At 39.9% G+C, this 20,520-nt stretch overlaps 1 protein-coding gene across 1 annotated transcript in view; it reads right to left on the minus strand.

Moving 5' to 3' along the window:
- NOCT (nocturnin) overlaps positions 1 to 19,851 on the minus strand; it is a 41,681-nt gene extending 21,830 nt beyond the window's left edge. Inside the window, exon 1 of the mRNA XM_004471963.4 lies at positions 19,181 to 19,851. Coding sequence (XP_004472020.1) covers positions 19,181 to 19,373 — 193 coding nt within the window. The 5' untranslated portion in view covers positions 19,374 to 19,851. The remainder of the gene's footprint in view (positions 1 to 19,180) is intronic.
- Positions 19,852 to 20,520: the final 669 nt, after the last annotated feature.

A 20,520-nucleotide genomic window follows, 5' to 3' on the forward strand; every position in this document is an offset into this window, starting at 1 on the left:
AAGAAAAGTCTAGGCCTTAATGGTTTCACTGATGAATTCTATTAAATATTTAAGTAAGAAGCAACACTAATCCTTCACAAATTCATTCACTGCTTCCCATTAAGCAGCAATCCAGAAAACAATCTGGCAAATTAAAAGTAAATAAAAGAAGTTATTTTAACTCAGAAAATAAATAAATAAAATGAATTGCAAAAAAAAAAAAAAAAGGTAAATAAATACATAGACTTACCATATGGTCCAGAAATCCTGTTCCTAGGCATTTACCTAAATTAACTGAAAACTTATGTTCACACAAAAAGTATGCATAATTGCAAAAACTGGAAGCAACCAAAATGCTCTTCAAAAGGTGAATGTATAAACAACAGTAATGAGCCATACAATAAAGTACTATTCAATGATAAAAAGGAACAAGCTGCTGCCTCACACTACAAGATGAGTCTTAAATGCCTTTTGCAAGTGAAAGAAGCCAGACCCAAACATATTGGATGATTCCATTCATATGACATTCTGGCAAAGTCAAAATTATAGGGACAGAAAATACAGTGGTGGTTACCAAGGGCTGGGGGGTGAGGACTGGGTGATTACAAAGGGGATGATGAATGGAAGAACTTTTAGGGTGATGAAACTATTAAGTACGGTACTGGGGTGTTGGATACATGACTCTATGTATTTGTTAAAACCCATAGAACTGTCCATCACAAAAATAAACTTTAATATATGCAAATTAAAAATATCAACCAGGTCAGAAATCCAAAAAGGAATGCAGACCTTGAAAAATAAATCTGTTTTCTAAATGTGATATAACCTCACTAAAGGGGATCAGGGGAAAAAAAAAAAAGAGCTGATACAGGTAACTTTGGGAAACAATGTTTTGGTGGGAAATTGTATGATAATGACAAAAGGTACTACACTTTAGTGCGGAAAGTTGTTTCTCACAGGAATAGCTATTACAATTCTGAAACTGCTTTACAGGTATGTTGGGGTTGAACAGATAAGTAAATGGATGGTGTCTCACTGATGGAGGAAAGTTATGGATAAACTAGAATAAACCATGAACTGGAGCTGGTGGCATGAGTAAGAAATCATGTTTGGCTTATTATAGATACAGATGGATATAGATACAGAAGTAATCACAAAAATTGTGTGTATATATGGGTTAGTATACATGTATTTATTTATTTATTTTTTAAATTTATTTCTCTCCTGTCCCCGCCCCAGCCCCAGCCCCCACCCCAGTTGTCTGTTCTCTGTGTCTATTTGCTGAGCCTTCTTGGTCTGCTTCTGTTGTTGTCAGTGGCATGGGAATCTGTGTTTCTTTTTGTTGTGTCATCTTGTTGTGTGAGCTCTCCGTGTGTGCTGCGCCATTCCTGGGCAGGCTACACTTTCTTTCGCGCTAGGCGGCTCTCCTTACGGGTCGCACTCCTTGCGCATGGGGCTCCCCTACACGGGGGACACCCCTGCGTGGCACAACACTCCTTGCGCGCATCAGCACTGCACGTGGGCCAGCTCCACATGGGTCAAGGAGGCCTGGGGTTTGAACCACAGACCTCCCATGTGGTAGACGGACGCCCTAACCACTGGGCCACGTCCACTTCCCCAGTATACATGTATTTATTTCCTAGCTCTAGTCACTGAGAAGGCAATGACACCCCAGAAACAACAAGAACACCTAGGGTCCAGATCTTGCTTCTAACACCATTTTCAAAAACGAAGGAGTCATGACTCCTCGGAGAAACAGCTAATTCTAGGCTAAGGCAGGGAAAATAAAGATGAATCTGGAGCCCAGGAGCCAACCTGAAAAAGTTCTCAATGACCAAAGCTGGAACAATATGAACAACAAAATAATACAGTATTGGATTATAACCCAAAGTATAAAATAAAGATCCCTAAGTCCATAATGAAATAAACAAATCACTAAAATAAATAAATAAATAATGGAAAAGAGACAAATCTTTACAGAAGGAACTCCATATAATTTGTGTAGATATTCCCAATTCAAGGGGCTGGTCCTTAAGCCCTCTTACCCCAAACAGCTTCTCAAGAATAGAGTACGTGATGGGGGGCAGTACAGTAGAGAAAATAACCTGGCAAATACTATTTTGACTAGATGATCAAAGTTAATTTCACAAGTGATGAGTCACGGTGATGGCAGGTACCCCCTGATATGATGTGAAGAGAATTTTGCCTCTGTGGTCTTCTTCCCCCAAAACCCACAACCCCAGTCTAACCATGAGAAAAGTATCAGAAAACCCCAAAGGTGGACAGTCTACAAGATACCTGATCGGTATTCCTCAAAACTCTCAAAGTTGTGAAAAACGAGAAGTGAGAGATCATCACAGACCACAGGAACCTAAGGAGAAAGGATGGTTAAATTCATTGTGTTGGACAGGATTCTGCTCTTGATATTGGGATGGACTGAATCCCAGAGCAAAAAAATGACATTAGTGGAAAAACTAGTGGATTCTGAATAAAGTCTCCAATTTAGTTAATAGTAATGTACCAACGTTGGTTTCCAGTTTTGATAATATACTTTGGCAAGATAAGATGTCAATGTTAGGGGATAGTAGGTGAGGGGTATACAGACACTCAGTACTTTCTTTGTGGACTCTTTGTATATTAGGTAAATCTAAAATTATTCCAAAACAAAATGCTTATTTTTTAAAAAAATGGATCACAGATTCAAATATAAGAGCTCAAGTTACAACTGACTGAATTTATTCACAGGAGCCCAGTGAACAGAGATTCTCGATTCAGTGCTTCTACCAGTAGATACAAAACAATTCCATTTAACTGGAAGTTAAGATTGCCCTTTTGGGCTCCTCATGCCTCTGAATCAACAGGCAAAGAAGGGAGTTATTCTACTGCTTGGGGTCAATGATCCTGATTACCAAGGGTAAATTGGATTGCTCCTATAAAATGGAGGTAAAAAAGAGTATGTCTGGAATACAGGGAATACCTTATAATATCTCTTAGTACTACCCTGCCTTATGAGTAAAGTCAGTGAAAAACTACAACAAGCCAATTCAGGAAGACTACTAATGGCCCAGATCCTTCAGGAATGAAGATTTGGGCCATCCCACCAGGCAAAGAACCATGACCAGAAGAAATGTTTGCTGGGACGTATGGAAAATGAAATGGATCGTAGAAGGTGGTAGTTACAAATACCAGCTAGGACCATGTGACTAATTGCTGCCTGCCCTATAGATTTCAAACTCAAAACTGCAACAACTTTGGTCTGACTTTCTAGTCTGCTGGTGTACCCTACAGATTTTGGACTAGTCAGTCCCCACAATCACATGAGCCAATTTATAAAACACAACACAACACAACAAAAAATACATTATTATACTGGTTCTGTTTCTCTGATGAGCCCTAACAGGTTCAGTCATTAAGTAAATACAAATTAAAATTACAAGGAGATACCACTACATACCCACTAAATGCCTATAATCAAAAAAAGAGATCATACCAAGTGCTTGTGAGGATCTAGAGCACCTGCAGCTCTTATAAGCTGCTGGGAGTAAGGTAAAATATAACAGGCACTTTGGAAAAGAGTTTGGCCTTATCATTTAAAAGTTAAATAAAAACTTACCATGCAACCCAACTATTCCGGTCCTAGGACTCTAACCAAGCAAAATGAAAACATATGTCCACACCAAGACTGGTATGCAAATCTTCATAGTGGCATTATTCATAATAGCCAAAAAGTGGAAGCAACCCAAATGTCCCAACTGATGAGTTAATAAATAAAATGTGGTATGCCCACACAATAAAAAGGAAGGAACTACTGACACATAGAATGGACCTCAAAATCACTATGCTAAGTGAAAGAAGCCAGAGGCTAAGGACTATGTGTTACATGATTCAATTTATAGAAAATTTCCAGAAAAGGTAGAAAAGTAGATCAGACAGAAAGAAAGATAGCAGATCAGTGGGGTTAGGGCTGGAAGTGGGGCTTAACTGCAAATGTGCTTGAGGGGACTTGGGGTAGAGATAGAAATGTTCTCAAACTGGATTATGGTGATGGCTATACAACTCTATAAATTCACTAAAAATTACTAAATTATATAATTATAATGGATATATTTTATGGGATATAAATTATACTTAACAAAGCTTGAGAAAGAAAGTAAAAAAAAAAGAAAGAAAAAAACATACCTCCATATAAAGAGAGAAAAATTCTAACCCCTAGAGTAACCTTGAATATTCACTTGACTTTTCAAGGATGCTTGTTCCAATACTACAGAGCTTCTGGTGTTTAGCAAGAATGTTCTTCCTTCTATCATGTAAAAATAGGATATGAATTCCTATGAATTCCACCTATGATGAAATCAATCCAGAACATCTAAAATATCACATCTTCATTATGTTACATGTTAAAAAAGTCTTACAAGTCCTTTAAAAATAAGAGTGAAAAAAACTGATATGATCACAACAACAGGTAAGCAGCAGTACTTTTATTATTTTTTTAATTAAAAAGCATAATTAATTGGGTAAGTCCTCCTTTAGTGTGAAACTAAGTAAATACCTTAGCAGCTTGTGTACCTCATGTTTCTGGAACTATGTGATAGAGTCAAAAAAAGTCAAAAGATGGGGGAGTTTTTACATTAAGACTCACCTCAGTGCCCAAATGACCTTACCATGAAAAGGGAGCTTTCAATGTTTTTATCTTATAAAGTTGTAAAATTGGCACAATGGAGAACCAGTTGAGTTAAAAAAGACTTGTAGCTACAAGGCATCTTATTGATTCAGGAATGAGCCAAAATTTTTATTTGTTCTTGTGATAAAAACTCTCTAACCACATCTTATCTACAGCAGATTTTTCCCCAAACTTTAATACAATTTAAGTAAGAAAACCGTTCTACATTCACAACCCAATACACACAATGTGGCATATATAAGTATCTGAAATGAGTTTTATGGAACAATAGTTATCTTTTCTACATGAAAAGTGCATGAGCATTCTATTCTATTCCATTTTATTTTTTAAAATGCTGTTCTTAACCCAACTAAACTTATTTTACAACCCACCAATTCTCAGTATGTAAACTGCTCTCAATGCATAGTTTACAGATGTTTGGGGCTGTCTGAGACCTATTCAGAGGTATGCAAGGCCCAAACTCTTCATAATACTAAAACTCATTTGCCTTTTCAATAAATTGATATTTCTTTCACCCACAATGATAAGTAAAATTGCTGGTGTCTTAGCACAAATCAAGGCAGTGGCATTAACTGCACTAGTAGTCACCATACAGCCTCAGTTATAAAAAATGTTCGTTTCACTTAAAAATAGCTTTAACAAAGCAGTAAACAGTATTTTTGTTAAATCTGGAACTTCGTTTATATGCTTTTTCAATACTCTGTGTGACAAAATGGAAAGTGTGCAAAAGGCACTTCTGCTGCAGAGCAAAATATGACATCCTGAAGAATTAAAGCACGTTTGCAATTGCCTAAGTTGTAAGATCAATTACCCCCATTTTTCATGGAACACTATTTTTACCTGAAAGAACAACTGATAAACTAAGATTAATCAGATATGGATATTAAGCAGATATTTTCTCTAAAATGTTTAGAGAGAGCTTGCCACTTTAAGGAAAACAATGGAGAGTATCTATGCCAATGATTAAAATTTTCAAGTGAAAACTTTGGGAAATCTATCTGCCATTGTGAGCCTGACAGGTTCCCAATGCTTAAAAAGTTTCCTAACCAGACTAGTGGTAATATCAACTAATGTTATTTTTTTATATTGTAAAGCATTTGTATAACTCAGTGAATCAACATTTCCCAACTGATCAACACTGATGTTATAAAATCATGCACAGGTAAAAGATCCATTCAAAGTACCAGATTGAGGGATTTTAATGTAACAGAATATGAAAGGTTCACTGATATGATTTCAGAGTCCATATTGCAACTAACCCTACAGAAACAGCCACATCAAAGAATATCCAAAATTAACTTAAAAGGGAGATAAAATGCTCCTCTCTCTTTTCCAGTTATATATATGTGAGACTGGGTTTTCTTCATATACTTCAACACCCCAAAACAACGTATCACAACAGAATGAATGAAGAAGTATAAATGAGAATCCAGAAGTCCCTACTAAGCCAGAGATGAAGAGATTTCCAAAAATGGTAAAACAATGCCACTCTATTTACTACTTTCTTTCTGTTCTAGAAAATATAGTTACTATTCCACAAAACTGTGATTTACATTAAAATGTGAGATGATGGTGAAATAACTTGATAAACATTTTACTCAAGTTTTACTTTCTAATATATTTATTAATAGATATAACACACATAAATAAAAATTATTTAGGGTTCTTACTATGTTTTTAAGAATGTAAAGTGATCTCAATAATAAAAAGTTGGGGAACTTGTAAGCAATTATCTTCTAAATGTAAATCTCCATGCCTGGGGGTGAGGGGAGGGGGGGAATAAGGCAATAACCTAGGAAGAAAATGAACATATAATAAAATTTTTTAAACTGGAGTGAATGATTACAAAAGCTTGGCGATTACTGCTGTAGCCTAGAAAGTAAGGCTGCCTCTCCATGTCACTCCGGGGACAAAATTACCTCTAAATAATGGAAAAATCTTCTGTTACCTCCATCCTTATCTACTTAATAGCCAACCTAGATTTCCTATACTTCAAAAATATTCTTCTCATAAAGTTATTACTGAATCATATCAGAAGGGATTTGGGGGAAGTCCAATTCACTTTTCCCTGCCTTCAGATTTTCTTTTCTGCTTACTTTATTATTTTTCAAGGCCCTATTTTCCAAAACTTTCTGGTAACATACAGACAACAGTTCGAAGTATAAAACCCCAGGCAAGGAACTAACAGCTAAAAAAGTAAGTAAAAGTAAATATTATAAAAATGTCATATGATATTTCTGCATTGATAACACAGTGCCAAAGAAGGCTTAGACATACCTAAGGGCTGCAATGCAGTGTTCATTTAAATTTGAAAACAAACAGTTTAAGATTATTGGGCACCTTTTTCTCTTTCCACTTTGAGAATGATGACAATGATAGTTACCTAATACTGTTTAATGTGTACCAATCACAAAATTCTGCTTGCTTAACTGCATTTTCATTTATTTCTTACTATAAATCTAGGAGGTGGCTACTCTTTTTTCTTTTTTTTTAAGATTTATTTCTCCTTCCACTTCATTGTTTTTGTGTTCACTGTTTGCTCTCTGCGTCCATTTGCTGTGTGTTTTTCTGTGTCTGCCTGTCTTCTCTTTAGGCAGCCCTGGGAACTGATCCTGAGACCTTTTGGAAAGAGAGGTGCTCCAGCTCCTGTGCCACCTCAGTTCCCTGGTCTACTGCATCTCTCATTGTCTCTCCTCTGTGTCTCTTTTTGTTGTGTCATCCTGCTGCGCCAGTTCTCTGCACATGGCAGCACTCTGTGTGGGCCAGCTGTCCACTCAGACCAGCTTGCCACATGGGGGAGCATGCCTTAACCAGGAGTCCCCGGGAATCAAACCCTGGACCTCCTATATGGTAGATGGGAGCCCAATCACTTGAACCACATCCGCTTCCCGGCAGCTACTCTTATCATCCCTACCTGACACATGAAGGAACAACTTAGTAAAATTCTCATTTTTTCTCACTTATTTTAAAAAATAACAACACTTTCTTTAGAGTATCAACCATTAAAAAACATTCCTAGGGGAGTGGGTGTAGCTCAGTGGCTGAGCACCTGTTTTCCATATCCAAGGTCCCAGGTTCAATCCTCATAACCTCCTAATAAGCGAATGAATGAATATTCCTTTCACACATAATACATACATATAAATACACGCTCATTCCCAAGATTTCAAGCTGATCTACTGAGGTTCTATGTCTTAATAGGGATTGCCATTCAGGATTTTTAAAAAATCTTCAATGTACAACTATCTGATTATACCAAATACCATTGGTTGTATACTTTGGATAAACTGAATCCTTTCTTAATATGTATCAATAAAATTATTTGTTTTAAAAAACTGAAGGAAAAAAAAATCTTCAAACATTTAGAACAGCTCAAACATATTCAAAGCATATTTCCTGAGGCTAGATATGACAAATAATTCGTCCATCTGGTAATTAAGATACTGATAAAACTTGACAAAACTGACTTAAATCTTGACAAAACTTCTGCTGAACTTTATCTGATGTTCATACTATTTTCTAGGTTCAATTACATATGTGTTTCAAGATGGGTATTCTTTTATTTGAGCCCATATATTTTTTTTAATGCTAAATTAATTTTTTTCAGCCATTTTACTAGAAAAAGTAAATGTAATTCTCACTGCAACACACATTACATAATTTATAAATAAATTTTATACCTAACTATGCATTTAACAATAGCACCACCATTCCTTGCTATTTACTAATTCTATAATTCCATATACATTTAGAACTATACCTCACTGCTATTTTACTTTATAGGAATAACAATTCTCTTATAAAAATACTCTTTAAAGATCTGTCAGAGACTTCAGATTAATTCAATTCCTGAAATACAGGAGTATAAAAAATCTCATCAGGCCACAGGGATATGCACATTTTCATGCTCTCCTGGGAGTTCATTTTGCTTAGTCTGATTACATAATGGTAAACTTTCCTCCATTTAGTCACCCTTTTATTTAGAAGTTGCAAAACACATCTTTCTTCTATTTACCAAGCAATTGCTTGTTCTAGTTTCTGTCCAAACCACTCGCAGGCTGTGAATAATTTCTCTCACAATTAGTTTGAGCCTAGTCTCTCAAAACGGTGGCTAGGCAAAAAAAAAAAAAAAAAAGCAGATTAAAAACCAAAGAATGAACAGAAGCAAGATTATCATAGGTACACACCTGAGGACTGCTGGAGCTCACCAACCTTGGGCCCAAGGAAACCTCGAAGAGTAAAATACACAAAAAATGGAAACGACAAACGTCACAGGAAGGCGTCATTTGAAGCATCAATCCAATGCTGCCATCTATTGGCCATCTGCTGAGCTGCCTCAGACAGTTTAGTAGCTACTTTTCATTAGGCTTCTAAGAGAAGGTTTCCTGAACGAATGTAGTAGTCGTCGCCTTAGGGTCAGTGAGTGAAAATCTCGTAAGAGAGACATCGGTGGAGGATATGCTATATATTTATTTAATATTTACTGGAGGAATCAATAAATAGTCACAGCCCCCATGCCTGCAGAGCTCACTGCTCGAGTAGAGCCGCGCTGCCTTCTCTGCCACAGGTGGCACAATGCTGGCCTATCCTCCACCAAGCCCCAACTGCTCTTTTTCTCTTACCTGGCCTGTTTCTCTTACTGAGGTTCCCACAGTCTCTGCCTTTTACCTGTAAGACTATCAGCTCCACAAGGGCAGGGATTGTGTCTACCTTGTTCACCACTTTCCCTGATACTCAGCCCATGCATTAAAAAATGTGAATAAAAGAAAAGATGGCAAGCGACAACAGAGTGCCAAGGAATCCTGTCAAACGCTGCTGGAAAACCCACCTTAGATTGGTAGAGCACTTTATGGTCTACCAAGTAGTTTACCTTATCCAGTACCTGTAATCTTCTCTAGAACGGGGTGAAAAGTAGGTAAGTCAGCTATTAGATTTGCCATTTTATCAATAAGGAATCTGAGGTTCAGTAGTTTAAATAACTTGTTCAGAGTCACTAGTAAATCTATCTCTATTTTTTTGGAATTTTGTGAGACCATGGTCAGAACCTTTTTGTGTTGGTATGTACCCCGTCAGGAAAAAACGAAACTCAAATGGTACAACGCGCTCCCTGAGGTCCACCCAGTAAATGAACATGGCCACCATCAAAATTTGCATATTGGTATGAATGTTTTCAGTACATTAACTCCCAGATCCTAGACATGGGATCCTAAGTGCCAATTTAGGAAGATATTACTTTCAGATGAGAGCCAAATATTTTCACCAGAGACCAGTCTTCAAACCTCTGTTACTGAGCACCACTGACCAAGCGTGATGGGCATGCCTGGAGTACTTAGCAACCGAGCATGACAGTATGTGAAAGCCTTCTAGCTTAAGCCTCATTTCACTCAGTAAGATAGGATAGAGTCCAGTAGAGTCTCAAATGCGTGGACTCTGGGGTTAGGCTGCCTGGTTTCAAATCCCAGCTCTACCTTTTACTAATATGATCCTGGACTGGACAAGTTATTTAACCTTTCTGTGTCTGTTTCTTCATCTTGGGGTAAATGTAACCTACTTCACTGGGTTACGGTGAGGATTAATTGAGTTAAATTAGATGTACCTAGAACATCTTCAGGATCAGCTAATGTTAGCCATTCTGTTTCATATGCTGAAGGTCACATGCTGGGTTTAAAGAGGTTAATGACATTTGCGCTCACCTAATGTGCCATGCCACTTCCACGCATTTTCACTTACTCTTTCAAACAATCTGCTGAAATAGCATTGTATTCACTATTCTACAGACACAGATACTGAGGTTAAGGGATTAAAGTTTTCTCAAAATCCCTAGTTAAGTGGTCTGGCCCTGCAGAAAGCTACCTGCACCTTGGACTGCTGCTCATCAGCATCTCCACGAGTACTGATACTGAGTCAGGACAAACGAGATGGAGGCTTTTGCCCAGGGCACACAAAGCAGCTCATTTTAAGTGCCAGGAATAAAGAGAGGTCAAGTTCCATCTGCTCCACCTGTCGACATCACTGCCATCGCAGCAGATGCTGGCACAGTACAAAGTGTACATGGCATTACCAGAGATATCAAGTGAAGGTCATGACTCTCAACCTAACATGTCTAAAAATACAAGCGCTTAGATACAACCTGACGACACAAGCAACCTTTCTGTGCCAGGCAGCAGTCAGACTAGGTAGGAATGCCAAAGTGCTTTCCAGACAAGGCTGAGCCATACCTTCAGTCAGTCATGCCAGATTCATCTAGAAAACATCACTGAAGAAAAAGAAATGTCTCCACAATAGAAGCTTAGTTTAACATGTTTAACTGGCACTCGATTATTAGTTGGCTGGTCAATAATACCCACAAACTGGGGTTTTGTAGAAAATGCTGAGGTAGGCTGTGAAAAAAAAGCAGAAACTATAAGAATCTGGTTGGACAACTGCTCTCCACTCAGATATTAATAAAATGTGGCATGCCAACTGTCACCTGTGCAATGAGTGACAAACGGCAGGCCACTGCGCCTCTACACACAGGCCTGTGCCACCACACGAGGCCCACCCCTAGCATTTTAGGGCTACTCAAGAAAATGGCCCATTTTTGCAGTTATGAAAATAAAGTTGAAAGCAAACAGGAATATTTCTCTGTCAGTATTGAGGTTTCTCTCTAGATCAGGGGTCTACAAACTATAGCCCATGAGCCAAATCTGGCCTGTTATCTAAGAATGGCCTTTATGTTTTTAAACGGCTGGGAAAAAAATCATAAGAACAATATTCCATGGCATAAAAAATTATATGCAATTCAAATTTCAGTCTCAATAATTAAAGTTTTACTGCTCATTCATTTATGTATTGTCTATGGCTGCTTTCAGATAAGGGCAGAGTTGAATATTTACAACATAGACACATGGTCTGCAAAGCCTAAAACATTTATGATCTGGCTCTTAAAAGAAAAAGTGTGCTAACTTTTGCTCTAGATTATATTAAAATGAAATTGTACAGTCAATTGTACATATGTGTCATAAAAGCAAAGAAATATTTTCAACTGGGGGGAGAACAATTTTCATATATAAATCTCCAGAATCTTGCTTAAATAACAAAGGTTTTTGTAGGAAAAAATGAAACTTCTTTAAAAATCTGAGAAAATGCCAATGTTTTAAAAATCTTGGGAAACGGACTTTGGCCCAGTGGTTAGGGCGTCCGTCTACCATATGGGAGGTCCGCGGTTCAAACCCTGGGCCTCCTTGACCCGTGTGGAGCTGGCCATGCGCAGCGCTGATGCGCGCAAGGAGTGCCGTGCCACGCAAGGGTGTCCCCCGCGTGGGGGAGCCCCACGCGCAAGGGCAAGGAGTGCGCCCGTGAGGAAAGCCGCCCAGCGTGAAAAGAAAGTGCAGCCTGCCCAGGAATGGCGCCGCCCACACTTCCCGTGCCGCTGACGACAACAGAAGCGGACAAAGAAACAAGACGCAGCAAACAGACACCAAGAACAGACAACCAGGGGAGGGGGGGAAATTAAATAAATAAATAAATCTTTAAAAAAAAAATCTTTATTCTAATTACTCATTTTAAAAATAGTAATTTACATAATGCACACAATCGACAGGTCTTTAAGCATGTTGGATCTGGATCAAAAAAGCAAAATGAAACATACATTTACCTTCTTGTCTTCCTAAGATCTTTCAGGAATAAAGTACACTTATATATATTTTTAAGAAAATAACAGTAACAACATTGGAAAACACGGATGCCATCAATAGGTAAAAAATTTGGAGGAATTCTAGGAAGACAGAAACAGAAAATCTGAATTAACAGAAAAATGAGAACAGAGGAAAATGCAGCACAGCTACCAAAGATAAATATGATTCTTCCCAAGGGAGCCCTGAAGAAACTCCAAACTCAGAACAGAAGTTGTGCAGCCGATGCGAGGGTAATTCATTAGAAAACAGGATCTGAAAACTAGTTACACCCCTTTTCCTCTCCCACACAGACAAAAGCTGGTAAGAGAAATGCTTCAAATAAAGTGGGTAACAAGCCTTTGAAGGGCTGGGGGGTGGAGTGGGGGGAGTGATGAATCTGGAATGCAAATGGGCCAGGAGTGAACACCGAGCCTCTAAATGTGTCAGGGATATTTAAAAAAAGGTTGTGGGGTGGGGTGTGTAGAGGAGTTAAACAGACTATCTCCAAAAGGAAGCCTGGCTGTCTACTCTCCAACAATCTTTTCATTCATTCAACCAGTAAACTCTCCTCATCTTTAGAAGAGAGGCCTGAGGGAGAAACAAACATACATAACAAAACATATTTAAAGATATAGGAAAATACTGCAGACAAAAAACAAGGTTTCTATTAAAAAAGGGAGCAAGAGAACTAGAAAATATTTGGAACTTTTAAGAAGATTGCAAAACAGAAATGTTCAGGAAATCTCATGAAATAGAGATAAAGACATTAAAAAAGGAGAGAAGGAGAGTGGATATAGCTCAGTGGTTGAGTGCCAGGTTCCTATGTACAAGATCCCAGGTTTGATGCCTGGTACCTCCTAAAAAAAAAAAAGAGGGAGAGAGAGAAGAGACATGGGCAACAATCTAACAGGAGGCATTCTAAAACCTGAGAACAAGAGACAATACAGTAGATAAAATAACCTAAAAAATGACAGAAAAATTTCCTGTGCTAGAGAATGGATGTCTTTAGAGTAAAAGGGCTCATCAGATGCTGAGCCATTTATCCTGATGAAATTTTGGAAAGCCAAGGATAAGAAATTCCTATGGGCTTCTAGAGATAATCATTACTCACAAAGATATTTGAAGTCCTGAGGAAAAATATTTTTATAATAGACATGTATTACTTAATTTAAAAAAAACAGTAAAAAAAATTAAGTCATGAAATTATTTCCAAATAAAATTCAGAAGAATGAATTACCTGACAGAGAAATTAGTTCTGCAAATAAATAACGTCTTGGGATATTTATTTGACCTACAAGATTTGAAAGACAAACCTCTTTTTTCAGCAGACCCTCAATGATGGTTAACATCCATGTAAGCAAAATACAAAAAAGAAATAGAAAAACATTATACTTAAGGTTTTATTAGAATCTGCAAAGTAATGTACTATACTCTGCACAGGACAAGGTATTAGAAATCATGAGTATATTTGCAGACTGGCAAATAAACCTGACCAAGTACTGAAAACTAAATGAGTTGGGGGAAGGATAGAAGAGAAGGGAAAGGAAGACAGTGGAGAGGATGCCCCATGACTAAGGGACTTCCCGGACATCCTACTGCAATAATTCTTACTGTAAATTTGGCTGCACAGTAACTTTTAAGCACTTAATTTCATGAACTTTTCCTATTACTCCAATTCTGAAGATGAAATAAAAGTGGCTTTAAAATTTTTCTTTCTGTATAGTCCTCCATAATCCAATAGCAGTGTCTGTCTTTTGGAGGCACGAGAATCGACACTTTAGTAACAAACGGCAGGATTCCAAGTATTTTTCAAAACAAGTTTCCCCACTGCCGGTCTACCTGTGTTGTCAATAAGTGGCAGTCTACCCTGGCTACATGTCAGAATCACCAGATGCACAACAGACTCCACCTGCAGAAATTATAATTCAGATGATCTGGGTGGGGCACAGGCATTACTTCTGATACTGGAAGGAAAAAAATATTTTATAGGGACATTTAAGACTGATGGTAAAAACCTTTCTTTAGATCTCTTTCTCCTGGGTGCCCCTGCCCATAGCACTGACATTCTTCTGACTGCATGGTAACCATATGTTTAAAGTGTTGCTTTGAAACCACACATAGGTAAGAGGACAGTTATGGTTTTCACTCGTGGTCTTACTCCTTCCTCTGGGAAGGATGATTTTCCTCTATTTTCTTTTTCTCCCTCTATCTGAAGATGACAACAAATCCAAAACATCTTTAGCTGCCATCCACAAAAGTCCAAGCAGGTGTACATGGGGCCAAGCACCCACACACATCATGCTTCAAATTTTTAAATATTTATCCAAGTATGATAACCACTTAAGTGGCTATCAAGGCTCTATAAATTCTCATTAGAGGAGTGACTCCTTACAGCAAACTCCTTACAGTCCCCGTCTCCTCCCTCCATCCCCAACTGGCAGGACGACCAGCTGCTCACCAGAACAGGGCTACTAAGAAAGCTCTGAAAGCTTCTGTCTGGACTTGTTCCAACCCTGATGCGCCTCTCTGTCATCTCCACCCCACTGCCACACACGCTCAGCTTGTTCTGTTTACATGATACCGTATATATGGAAGCGCAGAATGCCATCCTCCAGCAACAATCCAGATGAAAGCCAGTGAGCCTATTAACTATAGAAATCATTGCTATGTATTGTAGTAACCAACATGGACAGAATATGTTGAATGTGTATGACTATACATTCCTATTTCTGCTGTTTTTAAATGCCAGAAATATATTTTCTCATGTTAAATTTTAAAAAGTATTCAAAAACCCTCTAGACAACCCCCCTTAAATACATATATATATATACAGATAGATGCTGTGAAGCTCCCTTCCTCCTCCTTCCAAGAAATCAGAATCTGCCTCACTTTTCTTTTAGTAAACAAATAGAAACCTATATGAATATTATTTATCTACCTACGCACTCATTAAGTTGTATAACTACACTGATACACCACTCCAATAACAGTCTTAAGTTTCTTCGCGCTGAACTTTCACAAATACTCCAACTCCTTCCTTTTCTTAAAGTCTGCTTTTGTTCAGGTCATGGTTTTTCTGCTCAGGGTTCTCCTGAATTGGATAAGGCCTCCAGCTCAAAGAGCTCTTTTTAAAAATTTATTTCTCTCCCTCCCCTCCCCACCCCCAGTTGTCTGCTCTCTTTGTCCATTTGCTGTGTGTTCTTCTGTATTCTTTGTCAGAGACACTGGGAAACTGAGTTTCTTTTTTGTTGTGTCATCTTGCTGAATCAGCTCTCCCTGTGTCCGGAGCCACTCCTGGGCAGGCTGTACTTTTTTCGCATGGGGCGGCTCTCCTTATGGGGCACACTCCTTGTGCATGGGGCTCCCCTATGCAGGGGACAACCCTGTGTCACAAGGCACTCCTTCCACACATCAGCTCTGCACGTGGGCCAGCTCAACACACAGGTCAGGAGGCCCTGGGTTTGAACCCTGGGCCTCCCATGTGGTAGGCAGATACCCCATCAGTTGAGCCAAATCTGCTTGCCCCAAAGATCTTTATACTTAACACTCTTGCAGAGTTCTCTCCAGGGTTTCTCAAACTTTTCAGAGATAAGAAGGGGCAGGCGCATAAAATGCTTCCCAAGCTGTAAAGAAACAATCCCCTAGGGCACTTGTTACATACACAACTTACATCTGGGTGAATATCCAGAACTCAGTATTTTTAACAAGCATCCCCTGTGATTCTGGGAAGCACTTTGCAAGCCACACCCCCCTCTTCTAAAGGTCTCGTCATTTCTTTCAGACCTCTGCCTTCTTCCTGGCATTGTGTGGTCTTCTCTCCCTGCCCCCTGCCCACCAAGTTCCCTTCCACTGAAGTGGCCTCCTGTCATCTAGTCAAAGCAAAATCTTTTCCAACAAATCCAGTCACAATGATTTCTCTTCCTTCTGAATTCCTGCTGCAATTACAGGCATTTGGCACAATTTAATATCTGGCCTTTTAAGTGTACTGCTGTTCATTAAGGTTTGTGGATCAAGTGATACAAATTTATCTTATTTATTTTTTTCTAGGTAAAGTCCAGTGTTGCTATAAGACAGAAAGCAAGGTTAAATGATTTGCAAATGTTCATGTATAAGTGTACTATGACTGGAGCCATGATTATTAACTTAAATGCCCACAATAGTTGACTGTATTCAAACTCTTACCATTGAATGCTACAGGCAAATGATACCTTAATTTTCCCAAAGGCAAAGCAATTTATTCTGCAGAAGCTTGATAATTACAAGCTTTCCCATTTCTTCTCTCTCATAGGTAGCTTACTCACATAGTTAAAGGACATACTAAGTAAAGCCGCCTCCTCAAAGAGCTGGTATTTGTCTTTAAAATTGTACCAAGAAAAAAGCAACTTGTTCCAGTGATGGAGAACAGAAATTCAGCCAACTTTTCATTATCTGAGGAGGAGGGATCCGGAAGACAGCATTTCTAAACCCACACATGACTCCCAACTGCATTTCATCCAGCATACTAACTGGCAAATGCTACCTCTTTATGGGGGCTGCTGTCCTTGCTTGAGAAAAGGTTAAAACAAAAAAACCAAAAAACAAACCACAGAATGAGATCATCTCTAAGGTCCCCTTCAAATTCTAACAACTTTGAATATGATGACTCCCAAGGGAACTGTACTCATCTACCCTGTAACTCTGATTGCCAAGGGGTTTAAGTTAGGGAGGAACTGAAAGCTGGCAGTGTTGGAACACGTTATTCCCGCCACAAAGGACTCTCAGAGAAAGCCGCTTTCAGCTCCCCTAAGGACTCTCACACTTATGGGTGCCAGGTGTCCAAACTTTGGGGCATACAGGGATAACCTGCAGAGTTTTACTGCCGTTAGTTAGTTTAGTAATATGGAATGTGGGGACCACCATTAACAATAATGATTTTGATTGAATAGGTCTAGGGTACAACTCAAGAACTGCATTTTTAAAAAGCATCTAATGCTGGTTCCGAGACTCTTTGGAAACAACTGCCCATTCTGCAAGGTCCTCTTCTCTCACTCTTCCTCCTTCATCCCATGGGGATACCTTTCCCAAACAAAATGCTTGATATTAATTTCTTTCAATCCTAACCATGATTCAGGGCCCAGAGCAAAAGTCAACAAAACATAACTGAAAGGGTTTTGTGTTTTTTGTTTTTTTTTTGGTGCAAATCTTCTCTCTCTTACTGGACAGCAAACTTCTTAAAGGTAGATCAAAGCTGCCATTCTTTTACCTCTTACAGTAAAGCACCTACAGTGTATAGAATGTTCTGTAAAAACTCCTTGACTGAATGATCACGCAATCTATGAATGTCTTCAAACATGTTTCTTCTGAAAGCAGCTGAACTAAAATGGCACAATACAGGAAAATTAATTACTATGTAGTACCATTCTACAATAGTATTATAAAGTCCTTCAATATCCTTATCTCTAAAACTAGGGGGTTTCAGAAGACTTTTAAAAATTTTAAATCAAAAGCCTAATATCAAATGCTGTTTAACGTGACCATTTACTCCAGTGCTGACAGCACAGCTACCAGGATCTGAATTACACAAGCTATCTGTGTTGCCCAGACTAACTATTGACTAACCCTGCCTCTGAGAGGCTTGGAAGGTATTTTACGATATGAGCTGGTAAGGTAGAGCCATGAATTGGCTTTCTTTTACTTCTGCTCCTCAGACATAACAATGTTCCTCATAAAAATTTCCAGCAACAAAAATCCACACTAAGTTATTAGGTGGTACCCATTCTAACAGTTATTTCACCAATGTGCCAAGTTCCTAAAGAACTGGGGTAAAAAATCTGACTATGGCTGTCAAGTTCACGCTTTCTAAAGAACAATATGGAGCTCAGAGTCTCCAGTAACCAGTTTAACAGAAAGTGTATTTCTATCTCAAAATCACCCATCAATAATCCGAATAGAATTTAAAATTTTGGCTTCCCTCAGATTTCAGATTATCATTTTTGTCAATTAAAGAAAGCCAAATTAACTATGCTCTTCCTACTGTTTACTTTGTTGTTCTTAAATTAATCCAAAACTTTTCAACCAAAATGTATGTCTAATCTAGAATGGATATATAAACAGCAATAACCTAACGGGTGTAACTAAATAAACTTTTTAGTATGATGAAATAATTGTCAATTTTGAGAGTGAAACTTGATTTCTCAGTTTCCAAAGTATGATTTAATACAATAATGTGTCCTAAGACAGAAATTGAGATGGCAAAAGGGGGAAAGTCCAGGGAGTAAGATGATGCATAAAACTGGCTCTCGGCAAACAGAAGGCATCATCTTTACAAAACCTTATCCCAGATATACAGGACACAGAACGACAGAAGTGTATGAAGTGAAAGCCTCTCCAAAATCCAAATAAATGTAAAACGAATCAGTATGTGCTGTAATACACATTAACTCGACTCTCAAAAAAGATTCTGAACCTCTAGGTCAGGCAAGCTACACGGTTTAAAAAAAACGTGTCGTTTTAGATGATGTTTTGCACAAAAATGTCCCCAAGTAGCTCAATCAAAAGTATAACCAGCACAAACAATCCGCGGCCTTGTAAAGGGGAAATTGGATGTTGAGAGCGAGAAATACGGAAAGCATTGCCTCCAAGGAGCAAACGGGAATCTGCTTACAGCGTTACACTTCTTACCGACGTGATGCAAATCCCCGGCCAGGTAGCGGAAGAGGAAAGAGAAAAAGGGGCTGTGACGGCTGCTCCGGGAGAGGACCCGCTTCCTGGCCTGACCCCACAACCCGGCAGCCCCCCGACTTCTCGCTTATTCCACGCGGTCTCCAGGTGGCGGCCGCGCGTTCCCTGCCGCCACGTTCTCCGCCCCGCGCCGCTGTGCACTCACCTTTCCGGGAACTCGACCTCGCGGCGCCCGAGACCGCCGAGGCCGCCGCCGCCAGGAGCTGGGGGGACGCGGGCCGGGAGGCGGCCACCGGCGGGGGGTATTGGCGGCGCAGGCCGAGGGCGGGAAGGCGGCGCAGGCCGGGCGCGTCCCTCTGCAGCAGAGCCGAGCAGAGCCGCCGTGGGCTCTGATACATGCCGGGCGCCGCTGCCCCTCGCGCGCCCGAGGAGCGGAGCCCGGCCGAGGCTTGAGGCCGGGCAGCTGAGCAGACTTCCGGGGCTGCTGGGCAGGATGTTCCCCGGCCTCTTCTCACCCAGCCCAGGCCCTGGGAAAAGTCCTGGTTTGCCGAGCTAGAGCGGGGTACCAAAGAACAGCCGCAACTGCGGCAGCCGCGGCACAATGTGCCGCCGACTGGCGAGAGCTGGAGAGCAACCAGGGAGCGCAGCGCGCTGACAAAGCGGGCGCGACCAGGCGAGAAGGGAAGGGGAGACCCGTGGGGCCTCACTCCGGCGAGACCGGACTGCGAGTCTTAGAGCCGGCATAATACTATTTCGAAAGGAAGAGAGCCTTTAAATTGTTATCTAGGAGGAGCCGTAGGAGGTCTGAAGTGTCGGATATCCGTTGGAGATGTTTTAAAGAAATAAGCCTTCCCTTCCTCTGACTGGAATGGAGTTGCCCACAGGTTGGGAGTCCCAAGACAGTTCCAACCAAGGCTGGGGCTCGGGGACACGCGTGGAGCGGGAGACCCCTGTGTACGAGTCCGCGTGTAGGTGCGAATACAGCAAAGGGCGTTCGCTCCCGGGCATTTGGACTGGGCGTGTTTGCGTTAAACGAAATTAAATGCGATAAAGCACCGACCATGTGTGCAAGGGCAATGGGGGGTGAGAAAATGTCATTTTTCTCGAGGATGTTATTCTCGGGCAAAGAGGAAAAAGGTGGCCAGAGAAATCAGACCGTAAAGCTCTACAAATCAGATTAAGATTAGTGCCACAAAATGCCATAAATGGGTGATAGAGGTTGGGGTGTGAGGAATGGAGAAATGTTTCCAGAAGATTCGGCATTTGAATTGGGCCATGACCTGGAGGTTTAGAATTTACACGTGTGGAATTGGAGGTGGGGGTGGGGTAAGGGGTGATTTATATACGAAGAAACTAAATAGGCTTAAAAGCTCTGGTGTTTTTGAGGGAAACAACTCTTGTTCCTTAACGTAAAAGGGAAGCTAAGGAGTAAAAAGAGAACTGTTTGGATAGGTTATATAGTGGAATACAGAGATCATATCAGACTTAATTTGGTAGGTAGGTGGGCTGTTGATGTTTTGTGAAATGGGAAGCAATGTGGCTAGG

The sequence above is a fragment of the Dasypus novemcinctus genome, chromosome 1 (genome assembly GCF_030445035.2).
Source record: "Dasypus novemcinctus isolate mDasNov1 chromosome 1, mDasNov1.1.hap2, whole genome shotgun sequence".
Classification (NCBI taxonomy): Eukaryota; Metazoa; Chordata; class Mammalia; order Cingulata; family Dasypodidae; genus Dasypus; species Dasypus novemcinctus.